The sequence below is a fragment of the Meles meles genome, chromosome 17 (genome assembly GCF_922984935.1).
Source record: "Meles meles chromosome 17, mMelMel3.1 paternal haplotype, whole genome shotgun sequence".
Lineage (NCBI taxonomy): Eukaryota > Metazoa > Chordata > Mammalia > Carnivora > Mustelidae > Meles > Meles meles.
The window spans coordinates 221,416-241,185 of record NC_060082.1 but is presented as its reverse complement, the minus strand read 5'-3'; the positions used below and the strand labels follow the sequence as shown (position 1 = coordinate 241,185).

The window sequence follows — 19,770 nt, the reverse complement described above, 5'->3', positions numbered from 1 at the left end:
AAGAATGGCTCCAATTAGCGACTCAGCTCATCCCACACATTTCTTCACCCCTCCTGTTTCTCCGTCCCGGTTATCCTGTTACAGAGGTTCCGAGTGCTGGGAAAACCGCCTTCTGTTCGGTCAGGCTTTAGAGTTTCCCCTTTGTGTCCTCAGAGAAAGGAAGGGAAATTCTCGCTATTTCCAGAAACCAGAGCTGCTACTTTTCCACAGACTGGGGGTTGGAGCAAGAATACCCTGACCCTGGAAAGGAAATGTCTGAGACAGAGACGTGAAGAAGGCCTGGCTGGAAGAAACGGTGACATCTCAGATAGGACCAGAGGTGCAGGAGACCAGCGGCGGCGGCACTCCAGCGCCGGAGTAACTCAAACCCCGAGTCAGGCTCAGGACAGGCCCAGAGTTTCCTGCTTCCAGGCATCCTGGTCTTCGTGCTGGCGGTGGAACTCCCTGGGGCAAAGCCAGACCAGAGTGTGACGGTAAGAAGAGGACACCGAGGACCAGACTGGGGAGGAAACGCCAGGAGGGAAAGGAGCCAGACCAACACTAGGCCTGCTCTCCAGCCCTCATTTGAAAAGTCAGTGTCCCCACTGTCCGAGGGTCACACACATCAGAACAGGGCTGCGAGTGTCACAGAAACTCCAAAGAGGAAGCCGAGAACCAATGGGAAAAGGGAGATGGCGCAGCAGAGCCAGTTTTAAACACACACACGTGTTCTTGGGAGCAGAAGACGTAGTACAGGCAGGCCTCTTGGATATTTGAGGCTCAAACAGATATCACTGATGCCAAGGAGATAACAAAACCTAAATGTCAGGGTCTCTTCTGGGACACAGTCCCTCTCTCAAACCGGTTCCCATCAGATGTCATAAATATTTGGAAGCAAGTGTTCAGAACCCGGGGTGGAGCCCAGGAAGATGTCGGGTTTCTGGAAGCATAATGTAATGGGAACAAATGATCTGCCCTCACTACTCTTCCCATTCCTTCTGGATCCTTCCAGATCCAACACGCCATGAAACCCCAGAGTGAGGACTGGTTAAAAGAGACCAGCTACGTCAGGCCCTGGTTTTTCGCAGAAAGGGGAACAAGGTAGATGTACTGCCTCAAAAGACCCCATGTGAGTTTTCCATTTCTTTCTCCCAAAAGAGGCCTGTCCCAGAAGGAAGAGTCGAGGGGCAACCCAGGAATGGAGACACCCGGGCAAGTAATCCTTCTCCATTGCCCACGTCTAGCCTTTGGGCTCCTGTCCTTTCTTCTTTACGCGCTTGTCCCCAAACTCACCGGCAATCTGCTTCATGAATGTCATGCAGACGCCGTCGGCCCCCAGGACCCCGCTCTTCACTAGTTCCCGTACCAACCACACCAACTGAAAGAGAGAGGAAAAGGCAGGTGGAGAGAAGGGCCTCTGAGTAAGGGGTGAATCACATTACCGTTTAGGTGTGCAAAGGTGGGGTGTGTGTTACCCCGATTTCCCCTTCCCTACCCTGGAGGAGACAGAGCCCATCGTCTGGTCCGTCTCTGAGCCAGACCCCCCCTCTCCTGGCCTCACCTGAGTGCGGCAGGTGTCCTGAAGCTTCAGGTACTTCTCCATGAGCAGCTGGTTGATCTTATTCAGGACAATATTCATGCCGTCGCGACTCACCAGAGCCAAGTCCCGGTAACACTGTGAGAAGGAAGACTCGTGAGCATCTGGCCGACCGAGGACAGGCTCCCACGTCCTCTCAAATGCCACCCGCGGGACTCAAATGACAATGAAAGACCTTCTACAGGGCTCCTCCACCCCGAACCCAGCCCTGGCCCTGTCACACAGGGCAGAGAGAAGAAACGGAGCTACTCTAAGAAGGCGGAAAAGCCTAAGAAAGCCTCCTTGTTCCCCTGCCTCCCTTCTGGAAAGTGCCCCACTGTTTCCTGTCACAAGCGGAGCAGACCCAGGTGGAGCCCGTCTGCCTCCCACCTGCTGGGAAGGTCACTGCAGAATGGGTCTGGCTGACAGACCAGAAAGGACCCCAAAGAGGTTCTTAGACCTGTACTGACCCAGACGGATGAAGCGAAGGGCTAGGAGCATTAGGGAAGCGGACTGGGGACCAGGCCCCAGAAAGAGGGGCAGGCCAAGACTGAACCTCCTTAACTAAACATCGTTCTTCTTTTCTCTGGGCTGCCCTTGCTTCTGCCAGGCTTGAAGAAGAAGGGGTCCTTAAGCACACCCAACCCTGGAAGAGGTGAGGGACGGCATGGTGACCTTCTCGGAGCGCTCCTGCTCCCCTGCCCGAGAGGGCTCTCACCCTGGTTCTCCAGAGACTAGACTTCTGGAGGAATGCGTCCGGCGGCCTCACGGGCCTGCGGACGTCCATGTTCTCAGGGTCTCGGCATGGAGGGGAAAAGCAGGTGTCACCCCACCACCTGGGAACACCCAAGGCAGCAGCAACAGTAGTGCCTGCGATAAGCCAACACGCCCTGGGGTCGCGCGCCAGCACCCGTGGCCGCACTTGAACCGCACAACCACCCTCTGAAATAGGTACCAGGCGCGGCGGCCTTTATTCCTACAGATGAAGAAACAGGGCTAAGAGGGTAAGTAACTCGGCCCAGGTCACTGAAGAGGTAGGAAGAACCAGAACACCCAAGTCCGGGCGGTCCCGCTCCAGACTCCACGCTCCTGACACCTCCGCACCAGCACCACAAACAGCGGCAAGGAGAAGCGGCCGCCAGGGAGCCAGGGGGTGGTGCAAGTGGCTTTGATGAGACCTTACTCCTGCGCGCTTTCCTCCTCAGTGTTCGGAGAAAGGCGCTCCTACTCTCTGGCCTGGGGGTGAGGAGGGGCTCCTGAGAGGTTAACTACTGTTACTATCTCTTGCCTCTACTGATCAGTAAAACGGGGTTCAGCCCTGGAGCCTCCCCTGGAGGTCTGACTTACAGGACAGGCAGAGAAGGGGGTGCAGAGAAGAGGAGGGGGGCAGAGGCAGAGAAGGGGGCAGAGAAGAGGAGGGGGGCAGAGGTAGAAGGAAAATCTACGTCAGGACAAACAGACCAGGCTCACCAGAGAGGAGCCCTGTCTGTTCAACCAGAAGCAGAAATGCAGAACAGACCCCAGACAGGGAAAGAAGACAAGTCTCTCAGGAGACACAGGGAACAGAGAAGAGAGCAGAGATGGTCTGCCGAATCCCACGTGCCACGTGGGACCTTCTCGGCCACACTGCTGCTAACTCGCAGCTCAGCACCAGGGACCGCATCCTGATGCCGCCAGTTGCCTCCGCAACCTCTGTGCCAGTTTTCTGAGTGGCTTGAAAGAGAAGTAGGTGGGGGAAAAACCCAAACCAAACAACTCAGCGGGGAACACGGAGGAGAAGCAGAGAGTCTCAAAAGAAAGGAAAGGTGGCCGGATGGCAGGGAGCTGGTGCTTCGGCCCCAACTGCTGGCAGGAGCGATTCTCCAGCCTGGGCACATGCAGCCTCCGACCTGCCTTTGTGATCAACAACTCCCACGGCTGGGTCCTTGACTCTTCGATGAAAAGGGCCCTTCTCACGGATGCTCGACCTTGTCCTTTCCTCTATCTAACTGCTAGAGCCTAGCCACTTGGCCTCCTACAGCCCCACGGCCCCCAGATGGCCTGCTCCCAGCTAGTCAGCTCAGACATCAAACAGAAAACAAACTCAAAACCCGTATATGTAAGAGCTGCCAAGACGGCAGATGAAAGTTAAGGTACAACTAGAACAAAACCCACCCCATGCATGTTCCACTCTCCCCCCAAAACCCAGCCTGCTTTGTCCTTCACCGAGCGCTCGCGTCCAACCCACCCCTGCGCCACCGCCAAGTCCTAGAGAGCTAGCCGCGCTTCCCAGAGCAGGCTGTAATGTGCTCAAGACTCGTCCCACTTCCACCATCCTCGGCCGAGACCGAGAGACTAGGTCTCTGCTCCTCCCTGAGCTTTCTGGTCCGGACACAGAGTCAACCCCAAACAAACTCTTAAAAACACTTCCCTTGTTTTAAGCTGAAGCCTAAAACAATGCATCAGAATCTGTCTTTGCCAGTAACTCCTGCCTGAACCTTCTGCAGGACAGAAGGATTTCACAAGATAATCACCCTTTTACGGAGAAGGATCAAAGCACCTCAGAGACAGGTCACTAATCCTTCCCATACTCTGACTTGGCTCCAAGTCTCTCAACGAGTTACCACCGGCCAGAAGCTCAGGAGCTTGACCCTCAGCTGTCCTCTGAACCCCCAACTCCACTGCTTTGTCTGAAGAGCCCTGACACGGGCCTGTCGGCCTCATACACTCCGGGGAGGGGAATTACTTGGAAGCAGCTCGTGTGTGAACACAGGCCTGGTGCGGCTGTCAACCAGCGATGAGGGCCAAGGAAAGGAAGGGCCTGGGCCACTCTCATGGGGCTGTCCCAGCTTAAAAAGACTAAGTGCCGGGGCGCCTGGGGGGCTCAATCGTTAGGCGTCTGCCTTCAGCTCAGGTCATGATCCCAAGGTCCTAGGATTGAGCCCTGCATCAGGCTCCTGCTCAGTGGGAAGCCTGCTTCTCCCTCTGCCACTCCCCCAGCTTGTGTTCCCTCTCTCGCTGTGTATCTCCCTGCCACGCTCTAGTACCCTCCCACGCCTACATGGCCAAATTCATGACTTCATAAGTGTCTGCACTGGAGAGTGCTATGGCCTTTCACTGCCAGGCTAGACAAAGACCTAGAAACACCACGCACCCTCTGCCTCCTTCACGAGGGCTAGGGGTTCACCCCGGCTGACGAAGATCCCCGTAAACAAGCCAACCCAACAGGATACACATATCTGCACTAAGGTGACTACGTGAGATTTTAACTTTATTTATAAAAGTCTTTGCCAACCATTTATTTATTTATTTACTTATTTATTTGGCAGAGAAAGACACAGCGAGAGAGGGAACACAGGCAGGGGGAGTGGGAGAGGGAGAAGCAGGCTTCCCGCCGAGCAGGGAGTCCAATGCTGGGCTCCATTCCAGCGTCTGAGCTGAAGGCAGATGCTTAATGACGGAGCCACCCGGGCGCCCCATCCAACCATTTCTTTTAAACAGAGTGGCTAGACTGGAAGCTCCAAACTGGAGACATTCATTTGTCTTCAAGGATCTTGGTGATAAATCCAGTATGAAAATGAAATGTCAAATTAACGCATCAAGGTCCCAGCCCAGAAATGGCCTGGGACCCCAAGGACCAGCACGCACCTGCTGCTCTACCACCGACCCTCATCCCGGACACTGCCGCAGCTGGCGTCAGAGGACGACACACTGCTCAGGCTGCCATGCCCACAGATCTTCCCCTGGGGTGAACTCAATGCCAGAGAGGGCATGGCCATCCTGTCCTTGGCCCTGGGGATGACTTTCTTGATTCTCCCTGAACAGATGATAACGTCTCTGACCTCCAGTTATCTTATAGGTAAACTGGGAGCAGTCTGGAAAGAGGGGACAAAGCCACCAGTCTTGAGAGGATTAAATAAGAACTTGTCTGGGTAGAGCCCAACACAACGCTGGGCACAGAGCACATGTGTCTTCTTCCGTGCTTGTTCAAGGAAGGGCCAATAACAACACTGAATTTCTGCAGCTCCTCTCTGTTAATGTCATATAGTTAATGCCAGATCGCAGTCGTACACTTCTAACGCATTGCCCCAAGAGTTCCAGGACACAGAACTGCTGGAAAAGGTACAGCTGGAGAGGAAAAGACAGAATTTTGCTGCTTTATTCTGGAAAGAGTGGAATCCAAAGAGAAGATCCTTCCTAATCCCTCACCCCAGGCAAGGATCCCACTTTAACATTCCACATAAAGGACACTCTCCTGGCTGTGAAGACCCCAGCCTAGTTTTTACACAGTATTCCTGAGGAAATCTGGCTCCAGTCCGTTCCAGGGTCCTCTTGGTCACTACACCACGGCTGCATCAATCATCAACATTAAGCTGTTAAATCCTATGTGCTACAATGTTGAGCCTACTTTCTATCCACCTGCCAATGACAGAACCTGCAAACTACAGGTCACACTCTTCTGGATAAGAACTCTCAATGGACTTGGTTGTACTTGTTCTCGTCTCTGGATTCAATTCCAACTCCCATACCCTTGACCCATCATCCATCTACAACGTGCAACACTTCAGATGCTTTTCCACCTCACAAATGCTTTTCTTGCCCTTTAGCTTCAGAATCTAGATAGAGAAAGGATCTGAGTCAGAATGACCAATTTATTAAAAATAAAAATAGAGTTGGAAGCTTATCAGGACAACAAGGTGATCCAGTTCTGGTCAACGGGTTTGGCGTTATGCCAGCAAACCCACTGTATCCTCAGACCATCGGAGGGGAGTCTGTGGGTCCAGAGGAGGAAGTCTTACCTTCTGGGCTTGGGCAGGTTCAGTCAGGACAAGGGTGAAGAGGCCCAGGCAGATTTCTTCATGCTGGGGGGGGCCTTTGCATACCTAGGATATGAGGAAGGAAAAAAACTAGTTGTCTCTCACAGGAGAAAAGTTCTTGAGCACAGTTTCTCCCAGAAAACTTGGGACTCCTGAGTAACCCACAAAGGAGAATCATTAACTCTTCTGATGATCTCCTTCTCCTAAAAGTGACGAAGCATCTGTTTCAGGAGAGAGGTGGGGCACCTGGGTGGCTCAGTGGGTTAAGCCTCTGCCTTCGGCTCAGGTCATGATCTCAGGGTCCTGGGACCGTGTCCCACATGGGGCTTGTCCAGCATGGGGCTCTCTGCTCAGCAGGGAGCCTGCTTCCCCCACCCCTCTGCCTGCCTGTCTGTCTACTTGTAATCTCTGTCTGTCCAATAAATAAATAAAATCTTAAAAAAAAAAATTAAAAAAAAAAATCTTTATTCTCCCTCTGCCTGCTGCTCCCCTTGCTGGTGGCTCTCTCTGACAAATAAATTAAAAATTTTAAATAAAATAAAATAAATAAGTAAATAAATAAATAAAATGAAATCTTTGGGATGTCTGGGTGGCTCAGTTGGTTAAACGTCTGCCTTTGGATCAGGTCATGATCCCCGGGATCGAGCCCCACATCAGGCTCTTTGCCCAGCAGCGAGCCTGCTTCTCCCTCTGCCCGCTGCTTCCCCTCCTTGTGCAATCACTCTCTTCCTTTCTCTTTCTGACAAATAAATAAATAAAAATCCTTAAAAAAAATAAAACAAAATAAAATCTTTAAGGGCACCTGGGTGGCTCAGTTGGTTAAACATCCCACTCTTGGTTTTGGCTCAGGTCACAATCTCATGGGATCTCATGGACTCTCATGGGATCTCATAGAATCCAGCTGCATCAGGCTCCACACTCAAGGTGGAGTTTGCCTGAAAGAGTCTCTGCCTCTGCCTCTCCCCCAACTCGCGTGTGTGCACACTCTTTCTTTCTCAAAATAAATAAATATTCAGAGAAAAGAAAATTTTTTAAAAATAATGAATAAACAGAAAGAAAATCCCACTGTACCACCTTTACCAGACCTCAATAGCCTTCAAGAGGGAGGGACCCGCAGAACCGGGTAATGGCGTACATATCAAGTCAAGACCTTGGGTAAATCTTTGAGTCCGTGGTATTTATAAGATGAAGACAACAGGGGCGCCTGGGTGGCTCAGTGGGTTAAGCCGCTGCCTTCGGCTCAGGTCATGATCTCAGGGTCCTGGGATCGAGTCCCGCATCGGGCTCTCTGCTCAGCAGGGCTTCCCTCTCTCTCTCTCTGCCTGCCTCTCTATCTACTTGTGATCTCTCTCTGTCAAATAAATAAATAAAATCTTAAAAAAAAAAAAAGATGAAGACAATAAATATAATATGCTACCAACAGAAAGGAAATACTAAGCATTCATTGTGCGCCTGGAATTACTGAGAACTTTACATGTACTAACTATTTAAAATCTTTTCAATATCACAGATTAGGAAATATAAAAGGTCACGGGGCACCTGGCTGGCTTAGGCCATTAAGCGTCCGACTGGACTTTGGCTCTGACTCTTGATTTAGTCCTGACCTCAGGGTTGTGAGATCGAGCCCTTGCATGGAGCTTTGTACTGGGAGTGGAGCCTGCTTAAGATTCTCTCTCTCCTTCCTTCCTACCCCTCTGCCCCTCCCTCCCTACAAAAAAAAAAAAAAAAGGAAATGTAAAGGATCAACTATGTGAGAATAATTTGCAAAGAAAAAAGGTCACTACAGAACGAAGAGTTATTTTTAAAAGTTGTGACTTAAAGACACACAAGCTCCAAGAGCTGGACTGCCACGGTGAGAGAGAAAGAGTTGCTGGGAAGTCTGGTTCGAGGAGCCAAGATATGCACTTCAGTTCCCTAATTCCCAGCCACGTAAGTCCTATCTTCTGGATCACAGCTCCAAGCTTCCAAAGCAGTGGTAATGGATGGGGAGAGCGTTATACTCACGTGAGCATTGAGGGCATCATTGGCTTCCCTCTCGGAGACTCCAGCAGTCATCGATGTCACAATGCTCATGCACCTTTCTAACCTCTGTGAAGGGGTGAGAAAAAGTTCAGAGTGTGTCATACCATCACCCATAAAGTATTTCTGACCCCAAAAACCATGGCACCTGGGTGGCTCAGTCATTAAGCGTCTGCCTTTGGCTCAGATCATGGTCCCAGGGTCTTGAGATCAAGCCCCACATGGGGCTCCTTACTCAGTGGGAAGCCTGCTTCTCCCTCTCCCACTCCCCTTGCTTATATTCCCTCTCTTGCTGTCTCTGTCAAATAAATTTTAAAAGTCTTTAAAAAAAAAAGAAATTTAAACCTCATCATACCTCTAAATCTAACTACCAGTTTAAAGTAAAATTACACTAGGATATAATCAGCTAAGTTCAGAGGGTAGAAACCACGACAGGTAACCTGATTCTTCCACAAATCCCAAGGAGAAAAAGTAGGGAGGGGGAAACCCATTACTAAAAGAGGATTAAGGGGTGCCTGGGTGGCTCCGTGGGTTAACCTCTGCCTTCAGCTCGGGTCATGATCCCAGAGTCCTGGGATCGAGCCCCATGTCGGGCTCTCTGCTCAGCAGGGAACCTGCTTCCTCCTCTCTCTCTGCCTGCCTCTCTGCCTCCTTGTGATCTCTGTCTGTCAAATAAATAAATAAAATCTTTAAAAAAAAAAAAAAAAAGAGGATTAAGGGCTCCTGGGTGGCTCAGTGGGTTAAAGACTCTGCCTTCGGCTCAGGTCATGATCCCAGGGTCCTGGGATCGAGTCCCACATCGGGCTCTCTGCTCAGCAGGGAGCCTGCTTCCCTTCATCTCTCTCTGCCTGCCTCTCTGCCCACTTGTGATCTCTGTCAAATAAATAAATAAAATCTTAAAAAAAAAAAAAGTAAGATAAAAGAGGATTAAGATTATAGCCCAAGGCGGTGGAGGGGGGAGGGGGTTCAGTCCTTAGAGTATGTGACTCTTGATCTCATAAATTCAAGGGGACAGGGGCGCCTGGGTGGCTCAGTGGGTTAAATCCTCTGCCTTCGGCTCAGGTCATGATCCCAGGGTTCTGGGATCGAGCCCCGCATTGGGCTCTCTGCTCAGCGGGGAGCCTGCTTCCTCCTCTCTCTCTCTCTGCCTGCCTCTCTGCCTAGTTGTGATTTCTCTCTGTCAAATAAATTAAAAAAAAAAATTAAAAAAAAAATTTAAAAAAAAAAAAATTCAAGGGGACATAAATTCAAGCCCCACGTTGGGTGTAGAGCTTACTGGAAGGAATTAAAAAAAAGAGTTTATAACCCATTGAATAAAATAAGAATCCAAGCTAATAGGTACACACATAATAAAGAATGGAAAGCTCTCCCTTATAGCGGAATGCCAACTAATAAATCCGTAAGGAACAAGAGGAGCAACAAATGATTCAGGGAAAGGTCACCAACAGATACTAAACCAGAGGTGATACTGCACAAGGGAATATTTATGTGGGTTCGAAATACTTAATACACAGGAAAAAGAGTAACTGCAGGAGATTCTGGAGGGTACCACCTTAACGAAGTGATCAAAATTAACGTCCCCAACAGGGAGACACACTGACTCCTGACACTGCATATGCCTCGGCGGGTGCCCGAAGAGCTGGAGCAGTACCTGCATGGTTTTCTGGCCAAAAAACGAATCATCTCAATCTAACCACGGAAGAAATCTCAGAGAACCCAATATGAAAAATATTCTACAAAATAACTGACCTGTCAAAAGTGTTTAAGGTCATGAAAGACAAAGGAAGATGAAGAATCTGCTTCAGGGTAAAGAGCGAGCGCATCTAAACTCAACTTGTGATCCCGGACTGCTACACAGATGTTCCTGGGACAAGCGGTCAAGTCCGCGTTCTGTCACAGCAGCACATCGAAGCTGAATGCCCCATCCGGACAACAGAGCAGCAATTCCGTTAACTGACCATCTCTGTTCTCGGGAAATAGACAACGAAGTATGTGAGGAAACCCTCACAGCTGCAACTGACTCTCAAAAGGCTGAAACCGTGTCTGTGCAGGGAAATAGAGTTAGTGACCGCTGCGTCCAGGTGAAGAGTCTGTGAGTGTTCTACATATTAAAATTTCTCTAAGCTTGAAATCATTTTTTTAAAAGATTTATTTATTTGACAGAGAGAGAGAGACAGTGAGAGAGGGAACACAAGCTGGGGGAGTTGGAGAGGAAGAAGCAGGTTCCCCGCCAAGCAGAGAGCCCAGTGTGGGGGCTCGATCCCAGGACCCTGGGATCATGACCTGAGCTGAAGGCAGATGCTTAACAACTGAGCCACTCATGCGCCCCAGCTTGAAATTATTTTAAAATAAAAAGCTGTTAAAAAAATTAAAGAAAGGGGCACCTGGGTGGCTTGGTCATTAAGCGGCTGCCTTCCGCTCAGGTCGTGATCCCAGGGTCCTGGGATCCAGCCCAGAATGGGGCTCCCTGCTGGGCAGGAAGCCTGCTTCTCCCTCTCCCACTCCCCCAGTTTGTGTTCCCTCTCTTGCTGTGTATCTCTCTGTCAAATAAATAAAATCTTTAAAAAAAAAAGGTTGAAGGGGCACCTGGGTGGCTCAGTGGATTAAGCCGCTGCCTTCGGCTCAGGTCATGGTCCCAGTGTTCTGGGATCGAGCCCCGCATCGGGCTCTCTGCTCAGCGGGGAGCCTGCTTCCCCCTCTCTGCCTGCCTCTCTGCCTACTTGTGATCTCTGTCTGTTAAATAAATAAATAAAATCTTAAAAAAAAAAAAAAAAAAAAGGTTGAAGAAACACTGAGGCACCTGGGTGGCTCAGTGGGTTAAGCCTCTGCCTTTAGCTCAGGTTATGATCTCAGGGTCCTGGGATCGAGCCCCAAGTAGTGCTTCCTGCTCAGCAGGGAGCCTGCTTCTCCCTCTGCCCCTAACCCCACTCGTGCTCTCCCTCTCTCGATAAATAAAATATTTAAAAAAAAATTAATGAAACATAATGGGGCATATCAGTGGCACAGTCGGTTGAGCATCCAACTCTTGGCTTCAGCTCAGGTCATGATCTCAGGTTGCAGGACTGAGCTCCACTTTGAGCTACGTGCTCAGCAAGGAGTCTGGTTAAGACTCTCTCTGCCCCTCCCTCTGCTCTCTCTAAAATGGATAAATAAATCTTTAAAAAAAGTTAAGAAGCATATCAATCAAATGCAATGTGTGGTGCTTGTCTGAGCACTGATTTGAACAAACCAGTTATAAAAAGGAATTTATGAAATTGGAAGGGGAGGCGAACCATAAGAGACTATGGACTCTGAAAAACAACCTGAGGGTTTTGAAGGGTCAGGGCTGGGAGGTTGGGGGAACAGGTGGTGGGTAATGGGGAGGGCACGTTTTGCATGGAGCACTGGGTGTTGTGCAAAAAGAATGAATACTGTTACGCTGAAAAAATAAAATGGAAAAAAAAAAGGAATTTATGAGACAATCAATTTGAACAATGAATATTTTATTACACTGAAGAATTACTACTAATATTTTTAGGTATTACATCATGGCTATGTTAAAAAAAAAATCCTTCCCTCACAGACATATATATAAAGTAATTTGCAGATGAAATTATTTATCTTGGATTTGTTTCCAAATGACTCAGTGGGTTGGGTGTCTGCTTTCCGCTCGGGTCGTGATCCCAGGATTCTGGGATTGAGTCCCACATCAGGCTCCCTGCTCAGCTGGGAGCCTGCTTCTCCCTCTTTCTCTGCTGCTACCCTCCTTGTACTCTTTTGCTCTGTCAAATAAATACATAAAATCTGTCCCCCCAAAAGCTAAAGGCAAATTTTAAAAAATGAGTGTGAGGAAAGGAAAGGAGAACAAGAGGCCAAATTGACTGAGCCTCTGGACAAACCAAGGTGGAGACAGGTGCACTGAAGTCCACCCAAGAGGCACTCCAGTTTCAAAGGCCAACACACGCTCAATGTTCTAAGGAGACCTTAGTCACTGGCCCTTGTTCCAAAGAAACATTTAATACTAAATATTGAGAAGATATTGACAAATGTGTATCATATGAAATCAGTGAGCCTCTCCATTATCACCACCTAAAGTACTTCCCGAATCCTTTAAAACTTTAGGACTAACCCCAAAACTATTTAAGGAAAACCAATTTCCAATTCCCAGTAATGGTGATGCTGGCAAATGGACAAAGGCAGGCAATTTACTTCCCCCTAACCCTACAGGTCATTACAAAACACCTTGCTGAGAAGAGGTTCTGCCACAGTGCTGAGAAGAACCCATGACTAAGGACTGGGGAAAAGAGGTGTAGGAATGAAAGGCAACCCTGTGTCTCCCTTCAGCATCATCCTAAGGTTGCCTATATCCATCCCTGACCAAGAGCATAAGGTGGCACAGAGGAGAACGGAGAGTTAAGGCAAGGAGCTCCCACAGCCTCAAAACTCTGACCTGCATTAGGCCCAAAGCTATGCAGATTTGAAGGTATTACAACTTCACTGCCCGTCTGGTCTGACTAGCCTCCAAATTAGGTCAGCTCTGCACACTCAGCCTCCACAGGACCTGTGTACTTGTGAAAAGGAGCTGTGAGATCACGGGAAAGCAGAGCTGTGAGATCCGGCACTACCTGGTCCGGCTCCCACACGAGGAGGAGAGGGGAGGGAAAACAGCCAGCTGGATTTTCCCTTTGTGAGTCGTATCCCTGTCTAACCCAAGACAGCTGTAAGCGTCGGGGGACTCAGATCCCCCAGTAGCTAACCCTGCTTACCCATTCCAGATACTGCTTCCTACTCAAAGGAAGGAGTCTGCCAAACCAAGAGATGCGAGAGGTCAAACAGCAGCCAGCTAATGAGCACACCGAAAGCGTGGTATGGAAGGGTGCCCCCCACCCCCGCTAGACTGAAGCTAATCTTGGGTGAGTTCCTTAGCCTCTCTAAACCCTGGTTTTCTTATCTGAAAAACAGAAATAGGGGCCCCTGTGCTGTTCAGTCGGTTGGGCGTCCGACTCAATTCTGGCTCAGATCACGGTTTCAGGGCTGTGGGGCTGAGTCCCTGGGCAGGCTCCGCACTCAGCTGGAGGTCTGTGCAGACTCTGGCCCGGCCGCGCCTCCTGCCCCTCCCCCACTCCCGCTCCCACGTTCTGGCTCTCTCTCACAAAATTATTATTATTTTTTTAAAATATTTTATTTATTTGACAGAGAGAAATCACAACTAGGCAGAGAGGCAGGCAGAGAGAGAGGAGGAAGCAGGCTCCCTGCGGAGCAGAGAGCCGGATGTGGGGCTCGATCCCACGACCTTGGGATCATGACCTGAGCCGAAGGCAGAGGCTTAACCTACTGAGCCACCCAGGCGCCCCAAAATTATTTTTTTTAAAAACCCTGTTTGTCCGGGCGCCTGGGTCCAGAATCCAAATCCAGAATTTGGATGCACGGATAAAAGTGATGAGGAAAGAAACATGACGGCGATTTCTACGCAACAGGAATGTGGAAGATGCTGCTCTTCACAAACTACAGAAATCACTTTTCCAAACAGGGATGGGAGAAGGAATTACAAATCGTTCAGAGTCAAAGAAGGACCACAACCCATCAAAGAGGCCTGTAGGAAGTCAAATCCCTACAATCAGGTAGCAGAAGCCCTCTTCTCCCCCAAGTCCCCTGAGGCCCGTAGTAAACCTGGAATCATACACGCGGTTGCCAACAATTACTGGCAGAGTGGCTCTGTTCAGAGTAAGCCCTCCATGACAGCACCTCAGAGAGCTGAGTAAATGTTTACCACCTTGAGGAGCTTCTGAAATAACTTTTCTAGTACCAAGAGTACCTGCCCATGTTCTCCACAACAGCGGCAGGGGACAGAGCGGGGCAGAGTAGGGGAAGGCCTTCCAGGTTGCCAGTGTATACCTGAAGCTTGGGGCTGAAGGCAGAGAGACCCCTCTAACCTCCCAGTTTCTGCTCCCTCAAACGGGTGAAAAGACAGCCTGGTAAATGATGTATTAAACAGGGTTCTCTTATGGGAAGTCAGTGGCCCTGAAAGAGCAAAGTCCACTGTCTTCAGGAGAAGAAGGTATGTTTCAACCTACAAAATCCCCAAGAGCCCACATTAGTGAGGAGTTACTGAATAAGCTGGGTTCCAAGTACTCTATCGCCAAGAGTCACTTCTAAGTGCAATGAGGATTTCAGGAGAAAAAACTAGAGCTGGCTCAAAGCCTGTTCCCTGGAGGTTCTTCAGAGACAAGAGATGAATTATCCCTTGGAGGAAACCTGAAAGGGGCGCACCTCTACCCAATGCAACGCTAAGACCTGTCCATCGTTTTAAGAGGAAGTTCTGATTTATTTAAGCCACAGTTCCGCTTTCAGCCTGACTTCAGAGTAGACCAGGTCCTTCCCTGCGAAGAATGAGCTGGAGCCGTGGAAGGGAGACTAGCTGCATGTTCTAAACGCCTCCAATCTCTGGCCCTATTTTTATCTCATTCCCCAACTTGGAATGGGATGGGCAAGAATTTTCCCTTCAGAGAGAGAAACAGAGCCAAAGAGAAGAAAGGACACAACAAATGATCCCTTGAGTAGAATATTCACAGCCCCCGGCTGGGATGCTCTTCAGCATCGTGTCCATCTGCCAGGACTCTTGAGGGGCCTTTCCTCACCACACCCATCTACAACGACCCTAGCCTCTTTACTACCAGGTTTTTGAGGTGCTTTTTTTTCACCCTCCTTGTGGGTATGCTAACTCAGTCTTCCGATGAGAAGCTCTGCAAAGCAGACGTGGGTCTCCCTCATCTATATTCCTGTGAGACTGCACACAGGAAGCACAGACAGTTAAGAAGCTACCTCTGTGCTCCTGGGCAACAGGTATGCCTGCGATGGAAAGTACCACACCAGAACACACACAGACCAGTCACTCAGCAGCAGGTTTTGTTAACTTCTGCATACAGAGCTCTGTGGGGAGACCCAGAGGAAGAAGCCAGTAAGTGTTTCCCTTAGGGACACTCTGGTCCAGTGGGAACCATACACACGTGTTAAAAACATGGAAAATTCAAATGCAAAGGGTAAAGGCCAAAGAAGGAAAAGGGGGAGCCAAGAAATGCTGGGAAGCATCTACACCAGGAAGGATAGGAGGAAAAAAGGGAGAGACCTTCCCTGCCCCTTCTCTCTGGAAACAGTTGAAAGTTCACTCTCAGTCCAAAAAACCAAAAAAATAAATGCTTCCTGTCTTTCATGGTTCCCTCCTACCATATCACTGAGTCTGAGGGCAAACATGTCACTGTTCAGGACAGGATGCTGTACTGGGCTGTGGTACAAATCAGCAGAGGCAGGATGAACCCTCTGGCAATCAGGGTGGGTAATAAACAGATTTCGTCCAATGCTTGGGGGTTTTTTCCCTCCACCCAAACTGGTGGAGGGATCAAAGGCAGTCAGCTATTTTCTTCCTACAGTTTTAGAGCTGCAGCACCAGAACACTGGGCTCAACAAATACTTAGACAATGGCAGTGGCCAATTCTTTTTTTTTTTTAACTTTGTTTTTTTAAGATTTTATTCATTCACTTGACAGACAGAGATCACAAGTAGGCAGAGAGGCAGGCAGAGAGAGAGGAGGAAGCAGGCTCCCTGCTGAGCGGAGAGCCCGATGCGGGGCTCGATCCCAGGACATCCCAGGACGCTGGGATCATGACCTGAGCCGAAGGAAGCGGCTTTAACCTACTGAGCCACCCAGGCGCCCAGTGGCCAATTCTTAAAAAGTGGGCAATTCAAAGTGCCAGACAAACCTATAGCCATTTTTATTGTTTTGGGAATACATTATTTTTAGAACATTGTTTCTTCTCCTAATTGTATCTACCTTAGCTGATTAAAAACAGCAGCAGAAAAACTGATTTCTCTAAGTGCACACAGAATTACGGGGGAGAAGCAGGATGGAACACCAGCCTGTGAGCAGACGTTTGCCAAAGGATGATCCACAAAGTTATACCCGCCACCTCGACCTGCAAAGTTCATTGTACGTTCCATCACTCTGTATCTGAACCAACGTTTTTTAAAAATCGAAACTAGGAATTCCACCTATCTGCCTGCCCACCCTCTGCGGCTGAAAAAGGGCCGTGACAAAGAAGCAGGGCAATGGGGCCACCTGCGTGGCTCCGGTCGTGATGCCAGGGTCCCGGATGGAGCCCCGCGTCGGGCTCCCTGCTGACTGCGGAGCCTGGCACCGCCCCGGCCTGTGCTCGCTGTCAAGAAATAAGATCTTAACAGAACAAGAGAAGGCAGGGAAACGGTCAGGGAAGGCCCGGTGCTGCTCGCGTGCTCTTCCTGTGCCCGGCGAGCGGAGCTGAAGGCGTCCACGCCACAAGCGGTCGCAGTCGCTCTCGGCGCGGGGTCTCCTACGCGAGCTGCGCGTCTACGCGAGCGGCAGCATCTGCGCGGTCGGGCACAAGGGGGAACGAGTGCGGGAGAAGAGGCTCCACTGCCCAGCGTGACCCTCAGCACCCTCCCGTGGGTGCTCTCTGCTTCTGAAGGGCAGAGGCTGTAGGCGAGGGAACCCTAACACCATTCCCGGGTCTCCACACTCCCGCAGGCGCAGTGCACATCGCCGTCAACGGACCCCGTCCACGCGAAGTCCCTGCTACCTAGCAGGGGGCTTCGAAGCCGGCCGCGACCCCCGGCCAGCGCCCCGGACGCCCGCCCGCGCGCGCGCCGAATCGTCCACTCAGCCAGCGCCCGGCTGAGGCAGGACAGGTCCGAAGCGGACGCGCGGCCCCTGCGAGGAAAGGAACGTCAAAAGCAAAGTCGGCCGATCCGGACGGCGCTTCCCGTCCTCCTCGACACCCCCGCCGGCCGCCTCCGAGTGGCTGCTGTTGCCATGACAACCGGTCCAGGAAGTCGGCCGCGCTCCTTCCTCCCGGAGCAGGAAGTGTGCGGCGGCGCTCGTGCTGCCTCGGCACAGCCCGGAGGCCCGGTCCCCGGCCCCCCGCCCCGGCCCCGCTCCGCGCCGGCGGCCCCGCTCGGCCCCCTTCCGTACCCCCCACACCTACCTCCTCTAACTCATCCTTGGCGTCCAAACTGTTGGAGAGTAGCAGCCTCCCCGCTCCTGGGGCTCCCGCTCCCGCTCCGCCTCCCGCCGCTCCCGCCGCAGCGGCCGCTGCCGCCCCCTTCCCCTTCTGCAACTCCATGGCCGCGGCCAAGACGCGGGAAGAGGCCGGGGGGTGGACGGGCGGGAAGTCCTAGAAACGACCCCTCCGGGGGCCAGGGCCCGGGGCCAGAGGCACGAGCGGGGTCGGGCAGGGTCCCGCGCTGTCCGCCCCGCCCTCGTCTCCGAAAGGCCGCTCCTGTGGAGGACGCGGGCGCGGGCGGCCCTCGGGGTCCTGTGTCTGGGGTGGCAGTGCTGAGCGAAGGCCGCCAGCTCCGGGGGTGCCGGGGGCAGGTCCGCACCTCCGGGCGGGGCACGCGAGCCTTCCGCCCCTCGAGTGGACGGGGCGCCCTTTTTGGCTTCCAACCCTAAGTGTCTGCCTCAGCAGCTGGGGAAGAGGAGTCCGGCCCCTGCAGTAGGGGCAGGGAGCTTCCTGGCGGGGCCGGAGGGCTGGGGAGCGAGGCTCCTTTGGATCCGGCCCGAGGGGTGAGGGGGAGGCAGTGCGCGCTACAGGAGGACACCGAGGGCCAGCTTCTCCCCACACCACACAGAGGCGGCCATGGTGGAAGGGCGGGGGGCGGGGAGGCTGAGGGCGGCGGCGGCGGCGGCGGCGGTGGTGGCGGGGAGGGCTCGCGGAGACCGGAAGCGAGCGGCCGCGGGGCCCGGCCTTTTCCCCGGGTGCCAATGGCAGTAAGACCGGCCTGATGGACAACCGGCGTGCCCACTCGCAGCCCTCGTTGCTCTCGGGGGGGCGGGACGGGAAGACTTCCGGGAGAGGGGTGGGACCGCGAGGCGATCAGGAAGGGGAGGCTGCGCCTGCGCGCGCTGACGGGCGTGTCCCGGTGCGCGTGCGCGGCGCCGGCCTCCGTCCTCCTCCCGCCCTCCTCCTTCTGGGGCGTGGGTGGGAGCGCGAGTTTCTGCCGGGTCCCAGCCTGGCAATGGAAACCCGAGTCCTGGCCGCGAGCGGGCGGTACGGGGCGGGGGAGCGTCGCCTTAAGCAGTCCCAGGCAGAGACGGTCAAGCGGCACGGAGCCAGCTCCCAGGGCTGAGCGCGCGTCGCAGAGGCGTGTCCGCGCGCGAGCACCACGCGCCCGGCGCGGGGACCCCCCTCGGGCAGCCCGGATCCCTAGAGTGGCGCCCGCACCAGCCGGGGTGCTGAGTGACACAACCGTCTGCACCCCTGTGCTGAGCACCGCGGTCTGCCCCGGTCCCCGAGTCGGCTCTCACCCTCAGCCACGGAGCCCGGCCCGTGCATTGTGCGCGCGGCGCAGCCCCGAGCGCACGGCCTCCGGGCCCGGCAGCTCCGCCCGTTTACTCGGGAGCACTTAGGACTGCCTGACACAGGATCCGAAGCCAGAAGAAAACCCACACCCGTGCCGTTCTGCCCTCTAGAAAATGCAGACAAGGGTCACCGACCAGAGGACTGCTATGTGGACTAACGGGTGTGAGGTTATTTTTTAAACTGAGATTGGTCACATACGAGTTAACACCACAGGGGACTCGATGTCTACACTTGCTAGGCTGAGTCTTTGAGCTACCTGTGCACGTGCGCCGAAATGACGTGGGTGATCCTTGAGGTTGGCTCTCCTGCATTAATGTACATGGTAACTAGAAGACCTTAGGCAAGTGATTTTGACTTTCAGTAAATTATCCTGCCTGTAAAATAAAGGGATTGGTTGGTCTCTACCCTTAGAGCTCGGAAAGTCTAGTTCTATTTGAATGTATTTGGGTTCCTTCCAGGTGCACGGCGCTGCGTTAGCCTCTGAGGAATGCACATGTCTTGACAGTAAGACGACTATGGGTCACTGGAAACACAAAGATACATTAGACAAAAGAAGAAAAGTTAGGTTTAAAACACTACGTTCACACTTTTCATTGTGTGTGGGTTTTTAAAAGTGGGAACTGGGGAAAAGCACACCCATGTTTGTAAATACAGAGGCTGCCTCCGGAAGCACACAAAACCCCAGTAGTTATTTGTTGTGTTTGAGTAGGAGACCGGCTGCCTGGGAGATGGGGTGGGAGAGAAACTTTTTACTGTGTATGTTTTTTTTTTTTTTAACTTTTTTTTTTTTAAGATTTTATTTATTTATTTGACAGAGCACAAGTAGGCAGAGAGGCAGGCAGAGACAGGAGGAAGCAGGCTCCGGGCTGAGCAGAGAGCCCGATGCGGGGCTCGATCCCAGGACCCTGAGATCATGACCTGAGCAGGAGGCAGAGGCTTAACCCACTGAGCCACCCAGGCGCCCCTTTACTGTGTATGTTTTTGATGAGTTTTGGGATGTTGGTGAGGTCCGGAGCTTATGGCCAAGAAA

General features: G+C 52.0%; 1 protein-coding gene across 2 annotated transcripts in view; it reads right to left on the bottom strand.

Moving 5' to 3' along the window:
* INTS3 (integrator complex subunit 3) overlaps window positions 1-18,079 on the bottom strand; it is a 38,981-nt gene extending 20,902 nt beyond the window's left edge. The window contains exons 1-5 of one of the 2 annotated variants that reach the window (XR_006815502.1): window positions 17,364-18,079; window positions 8,356-8,439; window positions 6,334-6,417; window positions 1,541-1,654; window positions 1,273-1,357 (exon numbers count right to left, since the gene is read on the bottom strand). Coding sequence is in view for 1 of the 2 variants with exons in the window: in XM_045982339.1 (XP_045838295.1) it covers window positions 1,273-1,357; window positions 1,541-1,654; window positions 6,334-6,417; window positions 8,356-8,439; window positions 17,364-17,501 (505 nt within the window). In the remaining variant the exon portion in view is untranslated. The remainder of the gene's footprint in view (window positions 1-1,272; window positions 1,358-1,540; window positions 1,655-6,333; window positions 6,418-8,355; window positions 8,440-17,363) is intronic. The other variant, XM_045982339.1, reaches the window with a different exon arrangement.
* Between the last annotated feature and the right edge of the window lie 1,691 nt (window positions 18,080-19,770).